At 47.3% G+C, this 21,630-nt stretch overlaps 1 protein-coding gene across 2 annotated transcripts in view; it reads right to left on the bottom strand.

Moving 5' to 3' along the window:
• LOC144511379 (mitogen-activated protein kinase kinase kinase kinase 5-like) overlaps positions 1-21,630 on the bottom strand; it is a 143,027-nt gene that overhangs the window by 51,931 nt on the left and 69,466 nt on the right. For both annotated transcript variants that reach the window (XM_078241679.1, XM_078241680.1), the window contains exons 5-9: positions 19,952-20,007; positions 17,600-17,647; positions 16,006-16,048; positions 5,758-5,830; positions 4,568-4,699 (exon numbers count right to left, since the gene is read on the bottom strand). In XM_078241679.1, coding sequence (XP_078097805.1) covers positions 4,568-4,699; positions 5,758-5,830; positions 16,006-16,048; positions 17,600-17,647; positions 19,952-20,007 — 352 coding nt within the window. The remainder of the gene's footprint in view (positions 1-4,567; positions 4,700-5,757; positions 5,831-16,005; positions 16,049-17,599; positions 17,648-19,951; positions 20,008-21,630) is intronic.

Here is a 21,630-nt window from a genome sequence, read left to right on the forward strand (position 1 = left end):
GGCCAACTTTCCCTCTATCCCACACCTCCTCACTTTCATCATAAGCTTTCATCTATTCTGGAGAAAAGAGCTCCAACCTGTTCTGATAGATATAGGCCGGGAGCGTTTCGGCTATTCACGCCGACGGGATCTCCTGGTCCCTTCAATGGTGCACCCCGCCCCCCGCTTCCCCCCCCCCCCCCCCCCCCCCCCTCCCCCCTTACGGGTTTCCCAGTGCATTCAGCAGGAAAAACCATTGACAACGGCAGGACCAGAAGAGTCCTACTGCCGACCAATGGCAGGTCGCCCCGGCTGCAGCGAAACAACGTGGCGGGTCGCACAGAAAATCCCGTCCATAATCTCTCGGTTCTGGCATCATACTCGAGGTTTAAATTCACAAACTGGCTTCAGTATCGGGAATTGTTGACTTGATGCTTTTTGCAACCAACCCAAAGTCCGATGAGATCGTTAGAAAGTACTAACACTGACTGTGGTGATAACAGGAGTACTTATCGCCGCTGGTATCCATGTATAGGAACACTTCCTCCTGCAACAACCAAAGCTTAACATGAGGCACCCTTAACATGTAATAATTTGCTCCTAACATGTAGCACCCTTATATCTCAGTGAAAAGTTTGTGGGTTCAAGTGCAACTTAAAACTTGAGCACAAAATCCAGGCTGACACGGCTGGGCGGCACGGTAGCACAGTGGTTAGCACTGCTGCTTCACAGCTCCAGGGACCTGGGTTCGATTCCCGGCTTGGGTCACTGTCTGTGTGGAGTTTGCACATTCTCCTCGTGTCTGCGTGGGTTGCCTCCGGGTGCTCCGGTTTCCACCCACAGTCCAAAGATGTGTGGGTTAGGTTGATTGGCCATGCTAAAAATTGCCCCTTAGTGTTCTGAGATGTGTAGGTTAGAGGGATTAGCGGGTAAATGTGTCGGGATATGGGGGTAGGGCCTGGGTGGGATTGTGGTCGGTGCAGACTCGATGGGCCGAATGGCCTGTTTCTGCACTGTAGGGTTTCTATGACATACCCAGTGCAGTACTGAGGGAGTGCTGCACAGTTGGAGGTGCTATCTGAGGCCCCTGTCTATTGACTCGGATAGCAGTAAAAATCCCAGGGTGCAGTTTTGAAGAGGAAGACCAATATTTATCCCACAGCTGGCCATCACTGAAGCAGATTGGAGTAGATATTTTTCTCAGATGGTATCAGCCCGTTGTGTACAGCGATTGATACTCGGGGAGGGATTTTCCACAATGGATTCAGCTGCACCTCACAAATAGCCATTGACTTTGGCGGGACTGCAAGGTCCCGCCAGTAGCAAATGGAGAGCTGCCTCTGACATGGGAAAACCCACCGTCGGGGTGGGCCGGAAAATCCCACCCTTTTTAATGGGATTAAATTTAGCTGCTTCCATTCTGCCCCATCACCCGAGATGAATTTCTACCCCAACATCCGTTCATTATCACCTTGTGAGGTCGTGCATTGACGGACTGCCAGCCTTAAAACGCTGACGACATTTTGAAAGGTAATTCGTTGGCCGCAAACTGCTTGGGTCAGCGTGAGGCCATGAAAACCGCCGTATAACTGCAAGTTCTGCATTTAACAGGAGTGAGGGGTTAACTTTCTGGCTTCAGTTAGAACAAGTTCAAAAAAAAGCCATCTCATTGTGAAACTGCCACCCACTTCCTGGGCTACCCACGGTGTCAGAATGCCTGGTGAATCCCAGAGTGCGTGGGCAGGCCTAGACTGCAGCTGCAAGGAACGTTGCTTATGCCAGTCTGGTTAAAGGGCAGAGCACCGTGCCGGGGAGATAGAGAGGTTTCTGAAACAGCCACCAAGGATCAAGAGCCTACAGTTGGCAGTTCCTGTGATCAGAGAGAGGGCTGTGCTACGAGCAGAGACTGAACAGGATGGACTAAGATTCTCTGGTTCAGAGTCATAGAGTCACAAGAGTTTACAGCATGGAAACAGACCCTTCGGCCCAACTTGTCCATGCCGCCCTTTTTTTTTTAATCCCCTAAACTAGACCCAATTTGGCTCATATCCCTCTTTACCCATTTTACCCATGTAACTGTCTAAACGCTTTTTAAAAGACAAAATTGTACCCGCCTCTACTACTACCTCTGGCAGCTTGTTCCAGACACTCGCCACCCTCTGTGTGAAAAAATTGTCCCTCTGGACCCTTTTGTATCTCTCCCCTCTCATCTTAAACCTATGCCCTCTAGTTTTAGACTCCCCTACCTTTGCGAAAAGATATTGACTATCGAGCTGATCCATGCCCCTCACTATTTTATAGACCTCTATAAGATCACCCATCAGCCTTCTAGGCTCCAGAGAAAAAAGTCCCAGTCTATCCAGCCTCTCCTTATGACTCAAACCATCAAGTCCCGGTAGCATCCCAGTAAATCTCTTCTGCGCTCTTTCTAGTTTAATAGTATCCTTTCTGGGTGACCAGAACTGTACACAGTATTCCAAATGTGGCCTTACCAATGTCTTGTACAACTTCAACAAGACATCCCAAATCCTGTATTCAATGTTCTGATCAATGAAACCAAGCATGCTGAATGCCTTCTTCACCACTCTGTCCACCTGTGACTCCACTTTCAAGGAGCTATGAACATGTACCCCATGATCTCTTTGTTCTGTAACTCCCTCCAACGCCCTACTATCAACTGAGTAAGTCCTGCCCTGGTTCAATCTACCAAAATGCATCACCTCGCATTTGTCTAAATTAAACTCCATCTGCCATTCGTCAGCCCACTGGCCCAATTGATCAAGATCCCCTTGCAATCGGAGATAACCTTCTTCACTGTCCACTATGCCACCAATCTAGGTGTCATCTGCAAACTTTAGACGAATAAGAGGTGACCTCACTGAAATGTATAAAATTCTTGGGAGGACTTGACAGTGATAGCGCTCAGAGACTTTCTCTGCCGCTAGTGAGACTAGAACGAGGGGTCTTGCAGGATAAGGGGACAGCTGGGATGAAGAGAAATGTCTTGACTCAGAAGGCTGTGAATTTTTGGAATTCTCTACCCTAGAGATCTTTGACTGCTCCGTCATTGAGTATATTCAGGACAGAGATTGTGAGACTTCTTGGACATGCAAGGAATGAAAAGATAAAAACAAATATTCAACACAATTTTTGTCCCAGTACAAACCCCCCTCTCCCCTTCCCCCACCGGGCCATCTGTCACTTGTTCTTTAGTTTTGCTTTCACTGAGCACTGACCTTTATTCTCCCATTAACACATTCTGATATGTTACCAACTACTGGCACTCCTCCTGCCGTTAACGCTTCCTCTGTCTCGTGACCTACACATCCTTGCTGCAATCTCTCCTAGCTCCTGCCGATCACTGATCTTCTATTCTGCCCAGCTACTATTCCACCAGTGTACACCGTACAGTGTGTAATCCCTCACATTTCTCCCTCTCTTTAGCTCTGAAAAAGTCATACAGACTCGAAATGTTTACTCTATTATCTCTCTCCACAGACGCTGACAGACGTGCTGAGTTTTTTTCCAGCATTTTCTAAATGTGTGGAAAGGGTTGGTGCAGAATTTCAACCATAACCCTATTGAATGGCAGAGCGGACTAGAAGGACTCAAGAGGACAGGAAATCAAAGAATATGTGTAGGAGGTGGCCAGATAGGCGGGGGGGCGGGTGGTGCACATGGCCTTCTCCTGCTCCCATTTCTTATATTCTTCTAAAGTATTCTCGCAAGAACCGGTCTGTACCAAGTGAGTGAAATGACAATTAAAGATGCTACATGCAGCATTTTAACCAGCATATGACTTATCCCTGAAACTGCGAGGGATCTCAACAGAGATAAAGATGCGTCAAGGTTTTGGGTTGGCAAAGCTTTCTGTAGAATCATAGAAGCCCTACAGTGCAGAAGGGGGCCAGTCGGCCCATCAAGGATGTGTCAACTCTCTGACAGAGCATCTTACCCAGGCCCACCCCCTGCCCTTTCCCCGTATCCCCACACATTTATCCCACTACTCCCCCTAAGTCAGTGGGTATAGAAGTCTGACACAAGTCATTTAAGATGCTCCACTCCATTCTCACACCCACAAAGACAAGGAACCATCTTACAATAAACCAGGAATTTACAGCAAACAATGCGATTGCGGACTGGTATATATTGGGGAAACAGGCCGCAGCCTACACATTAGATTTGATATTTTTTGAACCTAAAGTAAAGTGAAGCTTATTGATTAGTGTCACAAGTAGGCTTACAGTAACACTGCAATGAAGTCACTGTGAAATTCCCCTCGTCGCCACACTCTGGTGCCTGTTCGGGTCAATGCACCTAATCAGCACATCTTTCAGGCTGTAAACCAGAGCACTCGGAGGAAACCCACGCAGACACGGGGAGAACGTGCAAACTCCACACAGGCAGTGACCCAAGCTGGGAATCAAACCCGGGTCCCTAGCGCTGTGAAGCAGCAGTGCTAACCACTGAGCCACCGTGCTGCCCATCTGCCTGAAATACAGCGAATGGAACAAGTCATCTATCTAAAATATTTAGTTGGATCCTTCACTTCCAGTGAAAGTTAATTAAAATGGCAAATGGTACCCACCTCAAAGGATGAACGTCAAACATTGGGGGCTGCAGCTCCGCCAGCTCAATGGCTGTGATGCCAACTGCCCAGATATCGCACAGCTCATTGTAACCGCCTTTGAACTCCACAGCAGCAACTTCAGGCGCCATCCTGTGGGAGGATCCCAAAACAGACAGAGCATGAGAGGCAGTTATCAGTCAAGTCACTTCTCGTACCTGTCAATCCTCTGGACTTAGACCCAGGCCAGATGGAGAGATGAAAGAGCCGGGGTTGAAAGAGAAGAGAGAATGGACAGAAGGATTGAAGTCATGGGAAAATGGCTGGGAGGGAAGGGTGGTGGTGAGATAATGAAGATGTGTATGAGGAATGTGGAGTAAAAATGTCTGGGTGCAGTATTTGGGAATGAATAGGAGGGGTGACAGGGAAGATGGTGAAATATAAGCAAACCATCATAAAGTTTTAATGTTTATTCATTAGTGGCACAAGTAGGCTTACGGTGGCACAGTGGTCAGCACTGCTGCCTCACAGTGCCAGGGACCTGGGTTCAATTCCCGGCTTGGGTCACTGTCTATCTGGAGTTTGTACATTCTCCGTGTCTGCGTGGGCTTCCTCCGGGTGCTCCGGTTTCCTCCCACACTCCAAAGATGTGCAGGTTAGGTGGATTGGCCATGATAAATTGTCCATTAGTGTCAGGGGGATTAGCAGGGTAAATATGTGGGGTTACAGGGCCTGGGTGGGATCGTTGAAGGCGTAGGGTTAATGGGCCGAATGGCCTCCTTCTGCACTGTGGGGATTCTATGATTCTTACATTAACACTGCAGTGAAGCTACTGTGAAAATCCCCCCAGTCGCCCAACTCCAGGGCCTGCTCGGGTGCAGACTCCGCACAGACAGTGACCCAAACCACATGAATTGTGAGTATCGGGGATGTTTGCGGAGGATCCGATGTTACACATACCCCCCTCAAGAGCCACTGGTGGAGGCCTTGGAATCCCCTCCCCCCCTACACAGGGCATTAGCAGGGGTCCATGGCAGACGCTGATCTATCAGCTGCCAGTTCGGTTGGGCTGAAGGATGGATTGTGAAAACTGCCAATCAAAGCAAAACTGCAGAAAAAAGATCCCTTCGGAACACCCTCTCCTCTCCCCTCCCCTTGGGGAATTTTGTACCTCAAACAGCCTTCTCAAAACTCAAAGAGTACAATCATACCAGTACGGTGTTCCGATGAAGGACATTCTTCGGGCAAAGGTGGCAGTGATTTGTGCTGAAATCCCAAAATCAGCTGGAAAACAGAGAGAGAGGTTCAATCACTTGGTGTAATGCTGAGATCTCATCATCATTCATGACCACTCAGTTGGAAGTGGTCATTTCATTTGGTTTTCCTGCTTGACCTTTGATGTGCATCTTGAAACATTAATTACATCCAGGCCAGGCCTTCCCTTCACACCCAGGATGGTGCCCCTCACAAATCCAGGGCAGGCCTGCCGCCCCCCCCCAGTTCAGGCCTGCAGTCCTGACTGGGTCTGTCCCTCACACACTCAGGCCTGGCCTGGCCCCTCACACACTCAGGCAAGGTCCCTGACACACTCAGGCCTGGCCAGGCCCGTCGCACACTCAGGCAAGGTCCCTCGCACACTCAGGTCTGGCCAGGCCGCTCGCACACCCAGGCCAGGCAAGGTCCCTTGCACACCCAGGCCTGGCCAGGCCCCTCGCACACCCAGGCCCGGCCTGGCCCCTCGCACACCCAGGCCCGGCCTGGCCCCTCGCACACCCAGGCCTGGCCTGGCCCCTCGCACACCCAGGCCCGGCCTGGCCCCTCGCACACCCAGGCCCGGCCTGGCCCCTCGCACACCCAGGCCCGGCCTGGCCCCTCGCACACCCAGGCCCGGCCTGGCCCCTCGCACACCCAGGCCCGGCCTGGCCCCTCGCACACCCAGGCCCGGCCTGGCCCCTCGCACACCCAGGCCCGGCCTGGCCCCTCGCACACCCAGGCCCGGCCTGGCCCCTCGCACGCCCAGGCCCGGCCTGGCCCCTCGCACGCTCAGGCCCGGCCTGGCCCCTCGCACGCTCAGGCCCGGCCTGGCCCCTCGCACGCTCAGGCCTGGCCTGGCCCCTCGCACGCTCAGGCCTGGCCTGGCCCCTCGCACGCTCAGGCCTGGCCTGGCCCCTCGCACGCTCAGGCCTGGCCTGGCCCCTCGCACACACTGGCCAGGTCTGGCCCCCTCACACACTCTGGCCAGGTCTGGCCCCCCTCCCACACCCAAGCCAGGTCTGGCCCCCCTCCCACACCCAAGCCAGGTCTGGCCCCTCACACACTCAAGCCTGGCCCCTCAGACTCTCATGCCAGGCCTGCCCCTCATTATCAACACCCTGGGGATTACTATTGACCAGAAACTGAATTGGACTAGCCATATAAATACGAGCAGGTCAGACGCAGAATTCTGAAGAATAACTTACCTCCTCACCCCCAATGCCTGTCCACCATCTACAAGGCTGTCAGGAGTGTGATGGAATTTTTTTCACTCGCCTGGGTGAGTGTAATTCCTAAAACACTCAAGAGGCTCGACACTATCCAGAACAAAGCGACCCCATTGATTGGCACCCCATTCACAAACATTCACTCCCTCCACCACTGACACACAATGGCTACCGTGTGTACCATCTACAAGATGCACTGCAGGAACTCATCAATGCTCCTTCAACAGAACCTTCCAAACCCGCAACCGCTATCACCTAGAAGGACAGCAGCAAATGCCTGGAACACTACCAACTGTGGTTCCCCTCTAAGCCACACACCATTCTAATCTGGAACTACCTTGCTGTTCCTTCACTGTCGCTGGGTCAAAATCCTGGAACTCTCTTCCTCACAGCACTATGGGTGTACTTACACCACAGGGACTTCAGTGTGATTAAGAAGGAAGCTCACCACCATCTTTTCAAGGGCAATTAGGCTTGGGCAATAACGCTGACCTAGCCAACGACGCCAATATCCCATGAACAAATAAAAATAAACTCAGGCCAGGCCTGCTGCTCACTAGACCCATCCTCCCCCTCGCTTCCCCCCAACCTCACACTCAGGACAGGACTGTCACACACAATGGGCCCAGTATTTCCTCAGATCCATGCCTGGCCTTCCCCTCACAGCCAGAATCCTGAGACATCAAGGCCAAGCCTCCCCTTGTGATAGGGACAGGCCACTCATACCTCCAGGGCAGGCAGGCCTCACTCATATCCAGGACAGGCCCACTCACAGGCTTTCACATACAAAACAGGCCTTCCTTTAAAAACAGCGAGGTTATGTTGCAGCTGAATAGGGTGCTGGTGAGGCCACACTTGGAGTACTGTGTACAGTTTTGGTCTCCTTACTTGAGAAAGGATATACTGGCACTGGAGGGGGGTACAGAGGAGATTCACTAGGTTGATTCTGGAGTTGAGAGAGTTGGCTTATGAGGAGAGACTGAGTAGACTGGGGCTATACTCATTGGAATTCAGAAGAATGAGGGGAGATCTTATAGAAACATATAAGGTTATGAAGGGAATAGATAAGATAGAAGCAGGGAAGTTGTTTCTACTGGTGGGTGAAACTAAAACTAGGGGGCATGGCCTCAAAATAAGGGGAAGCAGATTTAGGACTGAGTTGAGAAGGAACTTCTTCACCCAAAGGGTTGTGAATCTGTGGAATTCCCTGCCCGGTGAAGCAGTTGAGGCTACGTCATCGAATGTTTTTAAGGCAAGGATAGATAAAGTTTTTGAACAGTAAAGGAATTAAGGGTTACGGTGAGCGGGCGGGTAAGTGGAGCTGAGTTCACGAAAAGATCAGCCATGATCTTATTGAATGGCGGGGCAGGCTCGAGGGGCCAGATGGCCTACTCCTGCTCCTAGTTCTTATGTTCCTTCTCACACCCCGGACAGGCTTACCCCTCACACACAGGGCACCCCACAAGATTAGGCTTTCATTTTACACCGAGGTCACAAGTTCACATAGGTCTTCCCCTTGCACTGTGCCGTCTGCGTGGTATTCCCCACCTGTGTGGGTGTTCATTTTTTGAAAGCAAGACAAAGGTAATGTTTTCAAGATTCTCACTCTCCCCTCAATCTCCTGTCTGTATAAAGATCAGAATCTGGGTCCTGGGCAGCCGTTACCGTTTTATCTGCAGTGAGTTCACTTTAAAAAAAAACCTCCAGCACCATGAGAAGGTGGAATACTTTTAAAACACCGCTTTTGTGAGGACAGGGAGAAATAAAATGGATTGGTGATGCTAATTATAATTCCATACATTATTCTTGTGATTCAATCCTATGTTCTGGGTTTTTAAGAGGACATTAGGAACAGGAAGAGGCCATTCAGCCCCTTGACTCAGTCAGTGATATCTAGGGCAACAAGCAAAAGAGAAACTCCCCTTTTCGTGGGATGTTTAATATCCACCTGAACATGCAGCCTCAATTTAATGTCCCATATGAACAGGAGCAGTCCATTCAGCCCCTCAAGCACTTTTCATCACTAGGCTAGATAAAGTTTATTTGAAGTTTAAAGTTTATTTATTAGTCACAAGTCGGCTCACATCAACACTGCAATGAAGTTACTGTGAAAATCCCCTAGTCTCCACACTCCGGCACCTGTTCGGGTACGCTGAGGGAGAATTTAGCACGGCCAATGCAACCAAACCAGCACGTCTTTCGGACTGTGGGAGGAAATTGGAGCACCCGGAGGAAACCCACGCAGACACGGGGAGAACGTGCAGACTCCGCACAGACAGTGACCCAAGTCCGGGAATTGAACCTGGGTCTCTGGTGCTGTGAGACAGCAGTGCTAATCACTGTGCTGCCCTCCTACCTCCACGCCGCCCCCCCCCCCCCCTCCCCGCCACCGCCCTCTCTTCCCCTCTTCAAATTCTAGCCATCTATCATGCTGAGCAAAAATGCATCCATGTCAGTCTTCAACCATTCCAGAATCCACCGCCTTTTGGAGGAAAGTATCTCAAACTTTATCCCAGGAGCTGGGCTATAATGCTGATGGCAGCTCAGGTGGTAGTACCCTTACCTCTGAGTCAGAGGCTTGTGGGCTCAATTGTCCCGACCAATATGTATCCCTCAGTCAATGTCACAAAAACAGATGACCTGGTCATTATCACATTATGGGAGTTTGCTGTGTGTAAATTGGCTACGAAAGCGCCTATATTACAACAACAATTACCCTTCAAATGTATTTCATTGGTTGTAAAGCTAATTTGGGACACCTTATGGGTGTGAAAGATGCTATACAAATGCAAGTCTCATTTTTCAGTGAAGGTACGAAATTTAGATCAGGAGCAATTCTGCTGTGGCATTTAGCAATAAGATTGCAGATAATTACCCTTCTGGTGGCATAGTCCAAGTTAGGTGGATTGGCCATGCTAAATTGCCCCATAGTTCCAAAGATGTGCAGGTTAGATGGATTGGTCATGCTAATTTGCCCCTTAGTGTCCAAAGATGTGAAGGTTAGATGGATTGGTCATGCTAATTTGCCCCTTAGTGTCAAAAGATGTGTAGTTTACATGGATTGGCCATGCTAAATTGCCCCTTAGTGTCCAAAGATGTGAAGGTTAGGTGGATTGGCCATGGTAAGTGTACGTGGATAGGGCGAATGGGAGGGGCTGCGTGAGATGCTCATTCGGAGAGTCGGTGCAGACTCGATGGGCTGGATGGCCTCTTTCTGCACTGTGGAATTCTATTCTATTCAATTACTCCAAAGACTTAAGTGTATAATCTTGCTGACACCCCAGTGCAGTGCTGTGGGTGTTCTGCACTGTTGGCAATGCTCTCTTTCAGCTGAGCTGCTAAACTGAAGTCCATCTGCCCTCTCTGTAAAAGACCGACAGCACTATTTTGATGTAGAGCAGGAGAGTTACCCCAAAGTGTCCTGGCCAATATTTATCCCTTAATTTTATTCTCTGAACTATATCGTCTGATCTTTAATCATTGCTGTTTGCAGTGATATGTAGTCATTATTCATTGTTGGAAATTCTGCAGTCAGTTTGTACATGACCAGTTCTACAAATAGCAGTGAGATGATGGCCAGATAATCTGTCTTTATGATGCTGACTGGAGGATAAATACTGGTCAGGACATTGGGGGTAACGCCCCTGATCTTCTCCGAAATAGTGTCACGGGATCTTATACATCTAACTCAGGGTGTATAAAGGACCCCATTGACTCCATTTACACTTCCCGCTGCCTCGGGAAAAGCAGCCAGCAGAATCAAGAACCCCACGCACCCCGGACATTCTCTCTTCCACCTTCTTCCGTCGGGAAAAAGGTAGAGTAGTCTGAGGTCACGTACCAACAGACTCAAGAACAGCTTCTTCCCTGCTGCCTTCAAACTTCTGAATGGTCCTATCATATATTACGTTGATCTTTCTCTACACCATATCTGTAACTGTAACACTATGTTCTGCACCCTCTCCTTTCCTCCTCCCTATGTACTCTATGAATGGTATGCTTTGTCTGTGTAACGCGCAAGAAACAATATTGTTCACTGTATCCCAATAGCGTGACAGCAATAAGTCAATTCATTTCAATTCAATTGATCTGAAAGACAGCAACTCTAATGATGTAGCACTCCCTCGACACTGCACTGGGAATATCAGTCCAGATTCTGAGTTAAAGAGCTGAATTTCCAAACTGGGTTCCCAAAGTCTGGATAATTTTCGGGTTCCAAGCCCACACCGCATCTGTGTCGCTCACGTCACTCAGTCTACAAAAATAAATGCCCTCATTAGGCTGGCAGGTTCCACACTGAGTTTAGTGGTGCTGAGCTCTGCAAAGGAACAGGAGCTACCTGAAGGTGCAACAGCAGATGGCAGCCATGAAGGAACCTGCCACTGCCTTGCACAAGAGAGAGAGGGGAGGCAGCACCTTGGAGAGCCAATGGCCTCACTAAGCACCACACGCCAGACAGTCAACTGAAACCTACCCGGTAAAAAATTCCCCACTGCCAAAAACTTTCCATCATAGGAAATAATTTACTTCACCGCTTCCCGCATTGAAGCCAACAGCAGCTTGTTTGGATTTGGCCATTTGTGAATTGAAAGCTGCTTCCTGGCTTTCCCTGGCCCAGTAGCAAATTTCTCAAGGCGCTTAACAGGCTATTAAAGGTGAGTGTGGTTGGCACGGTGGCACAGTGGTTAGCACTGCTGCCTGATAGCGCCAGGGACCCAGGTTCGATTCCACTGTCTGTGTGGAGTTTGCATGTTCTCCCGTGTCTGCGTGGGTTTCCTCCAGGTGCTCCGGTTTCCTCCCACAGTCCAAAGATGTGCAGGTTAGGTGCAGCTCCTGTTCCTACACTCACTGGTGAATGAAAATCCCAGTCGAACGCTGGAATTCTACTGCCCCGCCCGCCACTGAATTGCAGCGGGCGAGGGGCGGACAACGGAAATGTCCGTTGACCTTGGGTGGGAATTTCCGGTCTCGCCTGAGCGAGGCCATAAAATCCCGCCTGAAAGTCTCTGGAGTGGGACTTGAATCCATCACATTCTGACTCCGAGGTGAGAGCGCACACCCACTCAGCCAAGCTGACAGTGGGTGTGTGGTATTTTAGGTATTTTGGGAATAACCTAAGGTCCCGGTGCACAGTTTGGATATGCTTTAGAGCTTAAAGGGAGCAAGAGAGCCGCAAATGACGACAGCTTCTGGTAACATGTTCCAGCGTAGGGGTGAAATTTCATCAGCGACGCTCTGCTGTGGGGTGTTGATGGGAGTGTCTTGTGGGATTCCCCGTCTGGGGGTTCCCCGGTAACCCCTTGGATCTGACTCATTCAACGATAGACAAAGTAAAACAGGCCTGTATTACAAACGGGCGTGGGTGACTTTTACAAAGGTCAAGATTCAATTGTAGTCAGACTGCAGACATGGATTAAGCATCCTCAACCTGGGAGGAAAGTATGCGAGCACTAAAATCTACGTGGGTGATATTAGTGGAAGAACTGTATGTGTAGAGCCGCGTCCAGTGAGATGACTTATCAACCGGTTCTTCGAGTAATAAGTCCTTTACCTAGTACTGCCTAGCTCAATAAGGTTACATGGAGTTATAGAAGATGGAGATGGCCATTCAACCCATCCAGTCTTTGATAGTCTTCATCCTCCATCCAGCAATATCTTACATCCATGTGGTCACTCACTTACCATATCACTTTACCCTCTTCTTTCCACCAACCACCTATCATGTTGATATGATCTCTACTTCAATCATTAAATCTGTTAAATATATTCTACAGGCTCAAAACTCTGTAGAGTCGTCCCTTCCATCATTGGAACTAATTTGCTTCTATCTTTTCTCATAGAATCATGCAGTGCTGAAGGAGGCCGTTCGGCCCATCAAGCCTGCACCGACTCTCCAACAGAGCATCCCACCCAGGCCCTATCCTTTAGCACCATGTATTTACCCGCTAATCCCCCTAACCCACACATCTTTGAACACTAAGGGACAAATTAGCATGGCCAATCCACCTAACCAGCAGATCTTTGAACTGTGGGAAGAAACCAGAACACCTGGAGGAAACCCACACAGACACGGGAAGAATGTGCAAACTCCACACAATCACCCAAGGCCGGAATTGAAAATGGGTCCCTGGTACTGTGAGGCAGCAGTGCTAACCACTGTGCCATCGTGCAGCCCATCCAGTCATCTTAACCTGCTGTGTGTTTTAACAATATTCTGGCGGCACACTTTAAGAAGGATGTTGAGGCCTTGGAGAGCGTTCAGAGACAGTTTACTTATTAGTGTCACAAATAGGCTTAAATTAACACTGCAATGAAGTTACTGTGAAAATCCCCTAGTCGCCACACTCCGGTGCCTGTTCGGGTACACTGAGGGAGAATTTGGCATGGCCAATGCACCCTAACCAGCACCGACCACAATTGCACCCAGGACGTATCACCACAATCCCATGCATTTGCCCTAGCTAGTCCCCCTGACACTAAGGGGCAATTTAGCATGGCCAATCCACCTAACCCGCACATCTTTGGACTGCGGGAGGGAACCGGAGTACCCGGAGGAAACCCACGCAGACACGGGGAGAACGTGCAGACTCCACAAGCTGGGAATCGAACCCTGTGAAGCAGCAGTGCTAACCACTGTGCCACCTGATACCAAGTAAGGGAAACTTCAGCTATGTGGAGAGGTTGCAGGAGCAGAGAATGTTAAAGATGCATGGAGGTATTCGAAATGATGAGGGGTTTTGATACAGCAAAGTAGGTGAGCTGCTTCCTCTGACAGATATTACAGATTTAAGGCAGATTAAGGATTGCCCCCACACCCCCGCCCACACAGAGGGCTGTTATGATTTGCAATGCACCATCTGAAAACGTGATGGCAGCAGATTTTACTGGAAATGTGATACAAGGCAATTGAACATGTGAGAACCAATCTGTAAAGTAATGGGGAAAAAACCAGGGAGAGGACAATATATTGTTGAAAGCTCTTTCGAAAAGTTGGCACAAAGCAGGAAGGGCTGAATCGGCCTTGTCTGTGCCGTATGAATCTATGAATAATTTATCGCCCAACCAATACCTAAAGTAGATTATCAAATTTCTGTTTGTGGGATCTTGCCGTGCACTGCTTGGCCTCTGTGTTTCTTATATTACAGCAGTGACTATGCTTCATAAAGTACTGTATTGGCTGAAAAAGCTAGCACTTGGGTGGCTAGAGAAACGCAAGTCATTCTTGTGTATAAAACAAATAGCAACGGGTTGCTCAGGCTTTGAGGGTTCGATTGCCAGGAGTCAGAGGTTAGGAGTCACGTGCAGATTGGATGATTCTGAGATGCAACATGGTTGCCCTCTGACGAAAGCTCCCTCAATGCCACCCAACTTCAAAAAAATCCTTTTTGCTGTATCAACATGGTCTTCGGACCCAGTCAATCCCTATAGTCTGCCAGAGCGAGATTGCTTGCCAGCATACACTGTAGCCCCTGCGCCAACCCTGTCGGTTTCAGAAGAAAATTGAACTTCCCTCCGAGATTGGAAGCTGCCATTATGAAGCACTGACATCGGTTAGAGAACTGGACTAAAAGCTGCCAAGACCAATCGATTAGATGCTCTTAATTCCGATCTCCACATTAGAAAAAAGTACATTGAGGGACTTGGAAGGAAATATTTACAAGAACAACAACAGAACTGAGAAATTATACCCATCAGGAAAGATGGAACAAGCTGGGGCACTTCTCTCTGGAAAAACGAAGGGTGAGAGGTGAACTAATCGAGATCTTGTCAAGATCTGAAAAGATTTGATAGGGAGGATGTGGAGGAGATGTTTCCCACTTGCACAGAAGACCAATACTGGCAGCCATAAATATAAGATAATGATTAGTAAATCCAGTAGGGAATTCAGAAGAAACTTCTTTACCCATGGAGGGGGTGAGAAGGTAGAACTCTCTACCACAAGATGGGTTGAAGGCATAAAAATGTGGGGTTGGATGGAAAGTGAATGGGTGGATGCGTAAGCACTGGTGTAGAATAGTTGTATGTGTTATGTACTTTCTCCAACAGTAGATTTTGCAGAAACTTGCTCCCATGTTCTTGTCACCGTCAAAGACAAAGTTTAACTGCTGGTTGACCAAGCACCCAACAGCTTATTTGAAAAAGCTGACTAATTATTTCCTGTTGCACTCACATTTCGTGGCTTGAGCTATTATGATGATGAGCTCAGTGGTGAGGGTGACCTTATAAATGACCGTGTCTTTGTCTGACTCTTAAAATTGCTGTCATATTTCTTTTCGGAGTGACAATGAAAATAACGCAGATTTAAGGGTAGATTTTATGAATTTGATGCAAAGTCCCACCACTGTCAATCCTGATGATTAACTCATGACAAAGATTAGTTTAGATTTGTGACTGTAAGCCTTGATTTTCCTGGGGTGAACACCCCCTGATCAGCATACAGAAAGCCCCAGAACTGTTTGATGGGATAGTAGAACGATAGAATCCCTACAGTGCGGAAGGAGGCCATTCGGTCCATCGAGTTTGCACCGACTCTCCAAAAGAGCAACTTATCCAAGCCCACTCCATCCCTGTAACCCGCGCATTTACCTTTGCTAATCCACCTAACCCACATATCCCTGGGCACACTAAGGGGCAATTTAGCATGGCCAGTCCACCTAACCTGCACATCTTTGGAATGTCCAAGAGAAAACCTGAGCACCTGGAGGAAACCCACGTAGACACAGGGAGAACGTGCAAACTCCACACAGACAGTCACCCAAGGCTGGAATTGATCCTGGGTCCCTGGCGCTGTGAGCAACAGTCTAACCACTGTGCCAGGGAACTTTACTCTGTATCTAACCAGTACTGTAGATATCCAAGAAATGTTCGTTGGGACAGTGTAGAGGAAGCGTTGTCATATCTGAATCATGCTGTCCCTTCAGTGGGAGCGATGGTGAAAGGTAGGATATAACAACATACATGTCTGCCTGTGTGACTCACCTAATTTTACATCCCCGTTGTCATTGATAAGAATATTTGCTCCCTGCAGAGAGAAAACAGAACAGGCTAAAGTTAATCAAAAGGCAAGTCATTCTCCATGCACATTATCAATTTATGGTACAGGTATGTTCATGTGTCCACATGCCCATGTGTCAACATAGACTCATTGTTGACATGGGTGCACACTCAGGCATACACATGTGAGCATGTACTCAGACACACATACATATATGAGGCAATTTAGTAATTTAATAAATAAATATAAGAACATAATATTAATTGAGACCATGCTGGTGAAGTTAAAACTAAGTCATAGCAGCTTTGTTAACTGGTTATGAACTTTGACAAAGGCTCATCTGAACTCAAAACGTCAGCTCTTTCCTCTTCTTACAGATGCTGCCAGATCTGCTTAGATTTTCCAGCATTTTCGCTTTTGGTTTTAGATTCCAGCATCCGCAATAATTTGCTTTTATTGAGAGTTTATGAGATTGTCACAGTCAACACTACTACAACCTCTCAGTGTTCCAACTATCCCCCATTTATATTATTTTGAGCATAATCAAATCAAACAAAGGAACAAATTAAAGCAAATTAACTCGGGGACAAATTAACAAATTAAAGGGCCAGCCTGTACATCACCTGGATAACAATGTCATTGCTATTTAAACCTTAATAATGTAATTAATAAGACATGAATTTGCAATAATAAAAGATAGGAGCAGGAGTAGGCTATTCAGCCCTTTGAGTCCAGTCCGCCATTCAATGAGATCATGGCCTATCTTCTCTTCAACATCATTTTCCCCCCTATCCCTGTTTTTAAGATGTATAAATCTATCAATCCCAGCCTTGAATGACTGAGCCTCCACAGCTCTCTCGGACAGGGAATTCTAAAGATTCACCATCCTCTGAGTGAAGAACTTCCTCCTCATCTCATTCCTAAATGTCCTGCCCCTTATCCTGAGACTGTGTCGCCATGTTCTAGACATGCCACCAGCCACGGGAAACCTCCTCCCTGCATCCACCCTGTTTTGTATGTTTGAATGAGATCACTTCTCATTCTTCCAAACTCCAGAGAATAAAGGTCCAATCTTAATTTAATCTTTCCTCAGATGACAGTCCCTCCATCCCAGGAGGCAATTTAGTGAACCTTTAATTGCCTGCACCTCTAGGTTCCTGTCATTATTCCTGAATGGCCCAGCTCAATTTTAGAGTTAATATTATCTATGTCTTTTCATTTGAAATGCCTTTCTCAGTGTTTTATCCACTTTAAAAGCTCGGTCAAGTACTATAGGATATTAGCTAATGTGCAATTGAAAATCTTGTGCAAGGCCACACATGTCTTGTCACAGATATTACTTACTTTTACCATATTTCATCTTTTCTATCAACAGCTACCAATGTAACTTGCTACAGTATCTCTATCTCCTATTCAATTTTGCTATGTCAACTGTCACAGTGTAGTCACAGACTTTGGTCACTAGGTGACTCAGCAGAGCAAATTGTTTTTGAAATTTCTGTCAATTTTGTCATCATCTTATCAATATAAAAAAGTTTATATTATAAATCAATAAAAACTGATGCTGGGATAACCTACCTTGATATCTCGATGTATCTTCCCCTGGTTGTGCAGATATTCCAAACCCTAAAGAGAAACAAAGTAAAAAATAACGTAAATTAGAGTTTAATTCTAAGCTTTTGCCCAGTTCTCTTACTATCCCTCCTCAGGCATTGATTCATGGAGGTTACAACACAGAAGGAGGCCATATGTGGAGGTGATGGCCTAGTGGTATTATCGCTAGACTATCAATCCAGAAACCCAGGTAATGTTCTGGGCCCCAGGATCGAATTCCATACATACAGTGCAGAAGGAGGTCATTCGGCCCATCAAACCTGCACCAACAACAATCCCACCCAGGCCCTACTCCTGTAACCCCACGTATTGACCCTGCTAGTCCCCCTGACACTAAGGGGCAATTTTGTATGGCCAATCAACCTAACCCACGCATCTTTGGACTGTGGGAGGAAACCAGAGCACCCGGAGGATGGGGACAGACATGGGGGGAACATGCAAACTCCACACAGACAGTAACCTGAAGCTGTAATCGAACCTGGGTCCCTAGCTCAGTGAGGCAGCAGTGCTAACCACTGCGCCACCTTGCCGCCCTGCCAGATGGTGGAATTTGAATTCTATAAAAAATATCTGGAACTAAGAACGTACTGATGATCATGAAATCATTGTCGATTATCAGAAAAACCCATTTGGTTCAATAATATCCTTTAGGGAAGGAAATCTGCCATCCTTACCCAGTCTGGCCTACATGTGACTCCAGAGCCACAGAAATGTGGTTGACTCTCAACTGCTCTCGGGCAACTAGGGATGGGCAATAAATGCTGGCCCAGCCAGTGACGCCCACGTCCCGCGAATGAATAGTAAAAGAAAAATTCAGTCCATTGCGTCTGTGCCAGAGTTACGGTTGCTGCTGTAACTGGGCTCTTGTTAGGGCACAGGTTCATCTGCCAGTCGCCTTTGGATGTTGTCAGTTTGTCAGAGCCATTTATATTGTCTATTGCCCAGTGCCTCTAGATTGTGGGTACAAGTCCCACACTTCAGTGCTGTACTGAGGGAGTGCTGTGTTGTTGGAGGTTCTGGCTTTTGGATGGGATGTTAAACTGAGGCTCTGTCTGTTCTTTCAGGGGAACATTAAAGATCCCATGACACCATTTCAAGGAACAGCAGGTGGGTTCTCCCCCAGGGTCTTGAACAACAGTTATCCCTCAAATCAACAGATTACCTGGTCAATATCAGATACCCACAACCTCAGGATGTCCAAAGCACTTTGCATGTGGTTAATTTACTTTTGAAATGCGATCACTGTTGTAACATAGGATTGATGTGGAGATGCCGGCGTTGGACTGGGGTAAACACAGTAAGAGTTTTAACAACACCAGGTTAAAGTCCAACAGGTTTATTTGGTAGCAAATACCATTAGCTTTCGGAGCGCTGCTCCTTCGTCAGATGGAGTGGATATCTGCTCTCAAACAGGGCACACAGAGACACAAAATCAAGTTACAGAATACTGATTAGAATGCGAATCTCTACAGCCAACCAGGTCTTAAAGATACAGACAATGTGAGTGGAGGGAGCATTAAGCACAGGTTAAAGAGATGTGTATTGTCTCCAGACAGGACAGCCAGTGAGATTCTGCAAGTCCAGGAGGCGAGCTGTGGGGGCTACTGATAGTGTGACACAAACCCAAGATCCCGGTTGAGGCCGTCCTCATGTGTGCGGAACTTGGCTATCAGTTTCTGCTCAGCGACTCTGCGCTGTTGTGTGTCGTGAAGGCCGCCTTGGAGAATGCTTACCCGAAGGAAAGCTAATGGCATTTGCTACCAAATAAACCTGTTGGACTTTAACCTGGTGTTGTTAAAACTCTTACTGTAACATAGGAACACAGCAGTCAAAAGATGAATAGCAAGCTCCCACAAACAGCACTGAGATAAATAACCAAATTTCCATGGCGGAATTTGAATCAGTCATGTAACCGTTACACTAATGTACAGTGGGAACAATTGTTCCTGTGCTGTTACGGACGGAGAGGCTGGGTTCGCCGTCAGAGAACAATAAATCATTGTGGAAACCAAAGGTGTGGAGGAAGAACAAATATTCTAGCGTGGTTCCCTTTGAGATCAGCAAGAGGTTGTTGATTAAATGGACCCATAGGGTTGGGTTGCACATTAGTGGTTTCGGTGAAGCACAATGGTTCCTTTGTCCTTTCCAAGGCTTTCTGATAGTTGGAAAATCAGAATCTGTCCATGGCATAGGTGGAAGAAATGGTGAAGAAGGTCTCCTTAAGATAACCAGTCCTGGGCAACCAATCACAAACACGGTCCCTTTGCCGCATCTATCACACTACGAATCATCAAACTATTCAGCAATGCCTCTCACCTGTAGCGTCTCTCTGCTGATGTAAGCGATCTGTAACTCAGAGAGTGGGCCAGTTACTAGCAGGAAGAGAGAAAAGAGAAGTTAATGCAGGTTACTCACCCATTACAAAAAGGTCTTTGTGTTATCAGAAATAAAAGGGGAAGTCTTCAGTTTCACATCCATAAGTGACAGTCACAGCTGGTACGCATATTTACATATTACTTCTTTACCTGAGTTTCCCTATTTCATACCTGTTAAGGCCACAGTGATCTCGGTAATGTTACATGGATTTGTTGCTCCAATATCTAAGGTACTGTCTAGTGAGCGATGAGTCTCATCAATCACAAATGTTCCAGATTTAACCCATTGTCTTGGCTCCATTCTCTTTACTTATAGAAGCATGCATCTTATATAAATGTATATCTTCCAAACAGCTTTTGCAACTTGTCCTTCCCCCGAAAGATTTATGTATGTGAACCCCTAGGTCCCTCTGTTCCTGCACCCACTGTCAAGGTCAACCATGACTTTATTGAATGGCAGTGCAGGCTTGAGGGGCCAAATGGCCCTGCTTCTGCTTCTATTTCTTATGTTCTTATCGAACCATTCAGCTACCGTTGCCTTTCCTCAATTTTTCCACACAAATGCATCACTCCAGGCATTTCTGCATTAAATTGCATCTACCATGGTTCCTTCCATTTCACCAGTCTATGTCTTCCTGAAGTCTGCCACCATCTTCCTCACTCTTTACTAGATTTCCACATTTTCAATCATCTGCAAACGTTGCAAAGGATGAGTGGTTCTAATACTGATCACTGGTGGGCGGGCTCCACTGTATAATTCTCTCCGTCTTATGTAATTTACTTCATGTTATCCACCGAGTAAGGTGTTCCATGTCCTATGCATTCTCGTCTTGCTGAGCCACGCCACGCCTTTTAGATATCCAATTTAAATGGTCAAAATCAGTCCAGACATCAGACCAGTGACTCCAAAGACAATGACACAGCCAGGGACATATGATATGACCCAGTAATTCTCTCTTCTCACATTCTCAGCAATTCACCTCCCTCTCAGTAACTCACCGCACTCTCAGTAACTCATCTCACTCCAAGTCACCCACCCACCTCCTTATTCCCCTCAGTAACTCCTTTTCTCCTTCTTCTTTCAGTTTCTCCCATTTTATTTGAGGTTGAATGCCACAATACTAATCGATCATCCTTTTCCATCTCCTCTTGTCATTCATCTTCCAATCCCACTGTGTTTAGGTCTTTCGCCATTGTATCTTTCCAGCAATGTCATGGAAGTTTCTCTTCTCTTTCTTCCTGCCACTTCCATTTCCATTATCTCTCTCTCTCTCCACAACGCAGACCATTTCAATTTCTTCAGCTACTTTCTTTGATGCTTCCACAATCTTCACTGACCCCTTGATATGCTGGTTCCTGATCTTGTCCTTTCACATCATTCCATACATCCAACTCAGCATCCTCATCTCATTAGTAACCGGTTGCTGTTCCCATAGTTTCCGTACTACACCACAAAGCTGGTCTTGTAGATTCTTCCTTTCAGTTTCATCAATACTTTTCTATCACATTACACTCCACTGCAATTCTTCCAATCATTCCTCCCAGAGGGAATCCATTGCTTAATTTTTATGTCCATAACACTGCCACAACTGACCCCAGGTACTTGAAGCTAGTCACTTT

This window comes from Mustelus asterias, chromosome 24, assembly GCF_964213995.1.
Source record: "Mustelus asterias chromosome 24, sMusAst1.hap1.1, whole genome shotgun sequence".
In the NCBI taxonomy this organism is placed as follows: domain Eukaryota; kingdom Metazoa; phylum Chordata; class Chondrichthyes; order Carcharhiniformes; family Triakidae; genus Mustelus; species Mustelus asterias.